Below are 8248 nucleotides of genomic sequence, written 5' to 3' on the forward strand. Positions count from 1 at the left end.
ATAAATCAATTTCCATTACTACCAAACATTTGGGCATGTATTGTAAAAAACCGGTGAGAGAGGTGAGCTGCAGAATTGAAGGTCAGCAGTTCGACCCTGGGGTGGAACTTTTATTTTTTATCTCTAACTGAAATCATATCCAGAGATGGATGCAATTTAAAAATACTGTGTATACGCAAACAGGTATATCCAAGGGAAATACAGATGGTACGTGCGGGGAAGGGGAAATTTGGAAAAACATGAAGCATTCCATGGATATGCTGTTTGTATCTCCCTTATCCTTTGGAGTACACTGCAGAAATATCCAAGGTACATCACTGTGTTAGTAGGGTTATTTGTTCATGTGAGCCATTTTTGTCCTTGTGCAAATGCGTGGTTACGAATTGTTCCCCCGACTTATCTTCAAAAAAAGATGATGGAAATCGTGTAAAAACGTAAATTTTTGCGGTACATCGACAGCTTTATGCCTTCGCATACATACATGAAAATATTGTTTAAAACTTGATGGCACAAAGACCTCTATGAGGGAAATTTTTAAATGACATTGAATACGAAAACGAAGTCTGAAACGGTAATGTTGGTTGGCAATACCCAACACATTAGTTTCTTTTTCAACTAATTCTAAAATAATCCATTGTCTTTCACCTTTCTCTTGGAGCACACCAGGGCAAAAATAAAATTATGCCATTCCAATCGCATCCCTTTTTCCCAATCGGTCACCCGAGTATTTACTGGACCCAACATAGTTTAACTTCTGTGAGCTAAAAACAGACCATGTGAGTTCTATGTGGAACGATCGTTAATTAAATACCAGTCAGAATTATCCAAACTTATCCACTTGATGTATTATTTCTGCTATAGAACTATTTTTTTAAACACACGCCAACCTTAGCCAAACAACTGAGGACATATAAGTTTACTATTGAATTAGTCAATGAACCATCAGATAGAAAGTTGATTATATATTTGCTTGCGCAAATATTTATGGCACAGTACCTGTTATTTTTAATATTCCGTTTTTGGGGAAGCCCAATCAATTGGCTAAGAATCCATAAGTCATCAGGCTAACGATTGCCTACATTACTTTCTTTACGTAACAATGTATAAGGATCCCAGAGTCTTTGCCAGATGCTTCGTGTTTGACCCATCTAAGAGCTGCCTTAAATCTTACGATCTTGTAGAGTCTTTGCCTGATGCTGCCTGCAGATACAACCGAAGTATCAGCCTCTCTGCTGTGCCGTTTTGAGGTCTTCTAAGCAATTATAAGCAGGAAAACATACTTTATTTCCTGCAACACCAATATAAGTGGCACAGTATCTGTCATTTTTATTTTTCCTTGTCAGGGACGGGGATGTCCAATAAATTGGCCAAGAGTCCAGATGACGTAGGGCTAACGTTTGTTTCGTTGTTCGTGCGTGCGTTTCGACTATTCCAATACTTAGGTTACTTAATTACTGGATTCCAAGAGTCTTCCCAAGATGCTTGATGCATGCCCCTCTAAGAGCTGTCCGATCTATCTGGCATAGATCTGGTGCTGGAATCGAAGCCAAGTCAAAATTATTTGAAAATTTGTATCGTTTTTTTTTTCTAACATGATTCCTTCGGTGATTTCCCTCGGGCAATCTTTTACCGATGATGGCGCTGAAAAGAAAAACATAAAATCTAGGAATTAATACATCTGCTAATTAATACAAGCAAGACGTGGGGAATCTTATTATGTGTCAACTAGAGTTGTACTGGAAAAGACAAAGAAAATAGCCTACCTTTTGCCCCTCATAAGAGCCATGTCAGATGAGCAAGGTTCCCACCTCCAAAATCCCTTTGATGCCTTCTATGCAAGCAGCCCTCCACCACCCAAGTCAATACAGCTCCGATTCTCCCGACCCCAATTTAGTCAAAATGCGGCACTGAGGCCCACAAATAGCTGACGTTTTTGGCCTAAAGCTATACCGGCGTCCGTAATTGCACGGCCTTGAAGGTCCTACCATGCCAGGCAGGTTCGTCCGGCTGCAAGGAGGCCATTTGGTCCCAGTTTCTCCCTCTCGTCTCCCCAAGCTAGTCCCCAAGGTAGTGGATCCAAGTACCAAAAAAAATTACGAGCTTCTTATCATTTATTTTTCAATTACCTAAACCTTAGTAACTTATTTCAGACGGAATAATAAGTTTAAAAATTGAAATTAATTTAGAAATCCCCAAAAAGTATTTGCTAAAGCTACTTTTTTAAAAATATACTAAACTGACTTCATACCAGATAGTGATGTAGTCCTATTAGTCTTAAGTTTTGTTTCGTCTCTACCGAAAAGAGGAGATTAATGCCAGCTTTGGGACTTCAGTGCCATTTTTCGTCACATTTTACTACTGGAATTTTAGAAATAGTTCACTGGTATGATTTTCTACCACTTTCCGGTACAAAGACAAATAATTGGTAGCATGTATCGTTTTTCAGGATCACTATAAAAAAACCCTGGTTTTGTTCCCTTCCATATTCTGCTCTTATCATGGCATTTGTCTACCGTTCCTGAAAGATCGTGCTAAAATCATTATACAATCTACGTACTAGCATAAAGATGTTCCCGGGATATGACTGCAGTGTAATCCCAAAAGATAAGGGAGATACAATCAGCATATCCATGGAATGCTTCATGTTTTTGCTAATTTCTCTTTCCCCGGACGTACCATCTGTATCTCTCTTGAATAAACCTGCTTGTATATAGTATCCTATCGTAAAATTGGAAGAATACGCATCGTAAGAACTCTAGGCTACGTTTCACCTTGAAACGGGGCGCTCTAGACTGGTGAAAAGGGTGTTTTTTTTTCGATTTTCACAAAAAATTATTTCTTTGTAGGTCCGGAAAGTAAATCAGTTTCTTTAGCCTACTGACTTTTTATAAAAACAAAGAATTTAATTTATATAACCAGCCACCGTCCGTTTGGGACAGAAAAATTGCAGCCCGAGTTTCTGTGCAGGATACTGTAGAATTAGTAAATAAATATAAATATACTTTGCGGAATCTAAGATGAATATTCTTGTTTTATTCCATCCTTGATCGGAAACAATATATACCGACGCTATACTAACTGTTGAAGTTAGGGAATTATAAATGAAGAATATTATTGTATATATCTTATTTAGTATTAAAGAAGATACAAATACACGTCCGTGGATAACGTCAGGAGAGAGGAGTGCTTCTAAACAGTAACTGACAAAGACTGCAGAAATAACTGACTTAACCTCAACGATCAGCTCCTCCTGGTTGCTATTACTTAATAACATATTTATAGATTTTCAACAGGGTTCAACAACATGTACATTAAATACTGTGATTGAATATTATTTTCAACACTACCGACTCACAATTATGACCTGGATCTTTTCATCACAGATCTTACATTTTTATCTATTGGATGAGCCGTGTTGATAGGGTACAGTAAAAAAGCGATTTTTAGCTACAACCAGACACGCAAATTTAGTTACCGTTTTCCCATTCATCAAGTTATTACTACATAGTTTACTCAAGCATATTTTCTTAAAAATTAATCGAACTGCTGCTGACATTTTATTTATCTGTAGTTGAACAATTCACATAGGTTGAATAAATAACTAATGTGGCAAATATTATTGCTTGATTGCATTGCTTCTCGTTAAACGAGAATCATATATAATGTTAAATTGATGACCAATGGATTCAGGAATGTAGAGACTTTCTGAAAGAAGATTTTATTTTCCAACATTTCCACAGAGCGGAAATCCAGTTGTGCTACTGCAAATGGCTGTCAAAGTAACGGTTGAGGTTGCAATGGTGTAAGATGTCACTGTATTGGTGCCAAATGCCACCAAAAAACGATTAACGGGGCTTCCTTCGGGTAACTCAAAACCAGGCTCAATAACAAGAGGAATGACAGATGTTTCATCTACTGCTAGTTTCGGTTGAAGCTCGTCGACAGGGTTATCCGAACTTTATTCAGAAAGCACAAAAAACATTGCATGAGGATTCGAAAGATGTGTTAAATGTGTAGTTAAATCTAATTTCTGAGAAACCAAAGGATAATTTACCCTTTGATTAAACTAGGAAGGAAAACTGTGCCATCCTTGTTATCTGCTTCGTCATCGTTGTAAAAAAGTCCACGACGATTTCTTCCCTGTGTTGAAGCATCGTCATAAAAGAGCCCACGACGACGGCGGCCAATGGTGCATGTTGTCAATGTGGCCGTCGAGGTAGTACAACTGGTTGTTGATGTCAAAGTAGACGTGATGGTTGTTGAGGCCTTAAGAACCGTGAAAGTGGTAAAAGAGATTCCTGTAGTACCATTAAAAACCAAAAATCGTGAATCATCAGTAACCCTTTCAGTTTTAGCCCCTTCAATGGAAGCAACAGAGAAAACAATAAGACAAAGAAGCACCAAGATGGGTAAATTAAAATACATGGTAAAGTTCTTATTTGATATTCTGTTGCTTCAGTGCAATGAGCAATGTCTGTGGCAGTTCAAAGAGGAGCATGGCTTTTATACGTTTCCAAATTGAGTTTTCTGATACGATTTATATCCTTCAAGGTTTTTTTTTAAAAATCTGGTATACTCTTATTCGAATCCAGAACACGAAAGTTTAAATAATTATTGGTATACGTATGCTTATTATCTGGTATGCTCAACCTTTTTGTAAGGCCGTAATTGCAATAAACAGTTGAAAAAAAGAGATGTAAAAAATATGAAATCCACGAAGTTGGTGACCTTGTGCATTATCATTATGCGTTATTTCTAATGTAAGATGATTTTTCACCAGGTCATTATCTAATTATTTATTTCCATGTAATGAAATTAAAAAAGCAACTAAAGTTGTATAAATAATAAAGTGGGGAGATACCCTGGTTCGTGCAACTGCTACCATGAAGCGCGGGCTATTTGGCTTATGTTTAATTGTAATTTCATATACTATAATTTTTTCCTTGTATTTATATCTTAACCATCAATTAATATGTTTCAGTATTAAACAGATACTTTACATTCCAGACTAAAAATGGTACAAACAGATTTGACATATTTAGTCATTCAGGAAATTTTTCGAAAAGAGCTGATACATCACTTTTTAGTATCATAAATTTAGCTGATGTAAGTTTACAATCCAGCTATATATTAAGTTAAAGCTTAACATTCAATATTTCTGTTTTAGAGTTCAACAGGTACGGATGAAAACTTTATACTTCGAACAAATTCATTCCATTCAATACATATTTTCAAGTTTGTTGGAGAAAAGTTAAAAAAAAACAAGGCTTAAAAAAAGCTAGGCTTACACAGCATCCGTAAACCACTTAAAGTCAGCAACATAATTCTACTTAAAAATGGAGAAAATACTTTACCGTCTATCCTACTTAATATCCTCCACTTAAAAAATATTGCAAACTACTTAAATTTATTTAGAATACTTGATAATTTAAAGTAATTTTATGTTACTTAATTTACACAGAAAAATGGGCTCTTCCCTAGCAAGACAAGTTTCCGGAGTTGATGGAAGTGGAAGATCGGTGGTAAAGTGGTAACTCACGACCGACAAGAGCGTGAGGACGTGACCGTGACTACGGAGAGGACAAGGGGAGAGGAGCGTCAACTCCCTCTCCCCTCAACTGAAAATGGAAAACATTCAATACAGCATTACTGTCAAATGTGTATTACACCGAGTAGTGACCAAACGAAAGTAGTTACACCGTAACACGAGCTTCAACATTTGGAAATAAATTTTGTTGCGTTCAATTGAAAAATGAATCCCTAGAAACATGAGATAAGATACTTGAATTGATTGCTTCTCTTTGTCAGAAGATTTTCTTGCTAGTGGGTAGACATTTTCTTTGTAGCAAGAAATGTCAACATTGGTTATTTCCACCTATACATCGAGAAATAACAAAATTATAGGAGTAACGATGTCCTTTGTTGTCTGCTGAACATCAATCGGGACAAGCCAAACCGACACCTTTAAATAAGCATATTCCAAATATTCGTAACCTCTTGATTATGAATTTTGGGCAGTTGCCTTTTATATGTCTTTAATGTTCCAGAGGAGAATTTTCCCGTCTTGTTATGTGTTGCGTTAAATGGGATGGTTAAACGACGCGTTTTTTTGGGCAATTAGGGGTTGGAATCTCAATTTTTGAAGGAAGAATGGAAAGAAAAAAGGGGAAAAACAGCCCAAAACCATCGCTCGTCGGCGATCGGCGATCAACCGATTTAACGCAGTTATAAACGGTTATAAAATGGAGGGCTAAGGTATCGTGATTGGTGATATATTAAACTTTGAAAAATTGAATTTAAATACAAAATAAATACAGTATTTTATTAATTTTTCAACGAGTGTTGTAAATTCCTGTAGCCATGCAATTGGATTTATTCTTCAATAATTAATTCAATTTCCATTTATGCCCATGCCAACACAAAATTTACAAGACTTTCAATAATGTTGATGGAAGGCATTGCATAGTCATGTAATTCTTTGAGGTACGTTTTGTTGTATTAGAGTATACTAATTGCGAGCCCGAAGGGCGAAGCTAATAATCGCATACGCAGAAAGATAAAAACCATATCACTATGTCTGTTTGTATGTATATAACGCTCCATAGTTCGTGTGTTTTATGAAAGATTTCGTACTTTTGGTCTTAAAAATTAGACAAAAAATATGCGGTGCGACCAGAACAAAAAAAACCATTTACTTAATTAGCTCTCCGGTAATTAATGAAAAACTGCTAAAATAATTGCTTAACGACTAGTGACATCTGGCGGTTGCGACTACAACTTTTTCAGCTTAGGTCTAAATTCCACTTTCAATTCTGGCTTCCCTCGTTTTGGGTTTTTACAGAGTCCTGCCATGCCCATACGTGAAAACCTCTGTCGTGCAAATTTACCGCCGGAGGCTATGCGTGAAAGCCCATTTTGCACATATATCGCCGGAGGCCATTGCGCTCTTGCAAAGGTTGCTTAACAAATGTTGCTTAACAAAAGTTGCTTCGGACCAAAGTAGTCGTCGGTGTAGTGGCTATGGTTTTAGCTTCGTGTGGCAAAAATGGGTGGTTCAAGTCCAAAACAACACTCCATTATGCCACGACGACCAATCTGTCAACAAAAACTAAAATTACTGCCACTAACTTTGCCGATGCAAGCGGCCGCGAAGCGGATGCAGCGAGGATCCCCGCGGCTAAAGAGCGGAGCCCTTGCTGCATAGGTAACGCTGCCAAGCTAGACTGTATTTTTTACCCCCAACACAGTTGGCTCAAGGCAGGTGAATAACATGGGGGCAACTTCGGGCGTAAGACCCCAAAGGGGGCCCATGACCGAAGTTGCAAATGACGTACGAAATTAGAATATGCCGATACAAGCATCCTTAACGCGAAACCCAAAAAGCAGATGTAACGTTCCCAACCGTAATTTCTTTTTTCGTGTTTGACACTGACTGCTCAAGGAAGGCCTTTAGCCAAAAGTGAAAAGTCCGACTTAGCACTAGGCCAACTAAGGACCGGCCTCGGAAGGGCTAACATTTACTAGGTTGCGTTGTATCGTATCGATATACGTTGCGGCATAGGCAACATGCTAAGCTAGATTATATTTGTTTTACCCCAGACAATGTTTGCTCAAGGTAGGTAATTGACAAGAATGCAATTTTTTTAAATTGACGTTGAAAGCTGACGTTAATACTTCCGCTACTAAGTTTAACCCCTTAACCCTTTTTCGACGCCAAAGTTTTTTTGGCCGTGCTTGACTGAAATGAAAAGTACAGATTGCTGAGGACGTCTTAAACCACTCAATAAAAAAGAAATTAAAAATTCCTATTTTTACTGTACTTTTTTTGCTTTTTTGTTTTTTGTCCCGTCAGGAAAGTCCCGACCGGCACTTCAGTCACCGAAAAACGGCCAAATTTCAAAGCGACTGCCGTCCACCAGGACAAAAAAAAGTCCCGACGGTTACACACAGCAGCCACTTTAAAAAAATTTGCCCCTTCAGACGGCTCGCACTAAAAGTCTTAGGGGTTTCAGCGAGTAGAACGCGAAAGATGAAAACAAAAATGATCCGACAATACGGAAATTCTTCGTCTTTTCTCTTTCTCATTTTTCTCGGCCTATCAAAATGAATCCATTTGAAACGGCGGAAGGAAAGAAGTTTTTCCACGAAGGAATAAACTACTGGACCGGACACTTCCCGTTCATTTTCGCTTATTCCAAACAGCTACATCCAACATCCACTTCGAATCCATTTCTTTCGACCGTTCCTA

The 8248-nt window shown here is 37.8% G+C and overlaps 1 protein-coding gene across 1 annotated transcript; it reads right to left on the reverse strand.

The window, feature by feature from the left end:
- Window positions 1-3544: 3544 nt before the first annotated feature.
- On the reverse strand, window positions 3545-4487 carry LOC124199504. The gene is made up of 2 exons (XM_046595323.1): window positions 4055-4487; window positions 3545-3956 (listed from the first exon to the last, which is right to left on the reverse strand). The coding sequence occupies exons 1-2, from the start codon at window positions 4423-4425 to the stop codon at window positions 3719-3721; spliced, it is 609 nt and encodes a 202-aa protein (XP_046451279.1). The 5' UTR covers window positions 4426-4487; the 3' UTR covers window positions 3545-3718.
- Window positions 4488-8248: the final 3761 nt, after the last annotated feature.

The sequence above is a fragment of the Daphnia pulex genome, chromosome 8 (assembly GCF_021134715.1).
Source record: "Daphnia pulex isolate KAP4 chromosome 8, ASM2113471v1".
NCBI classification, from domain to species: Eukaryota; Metazoa; Arthropoda; class Branchiopoda; order Diplostraca; family Daphniidae; genus Daphnia; species Daphnia pulex.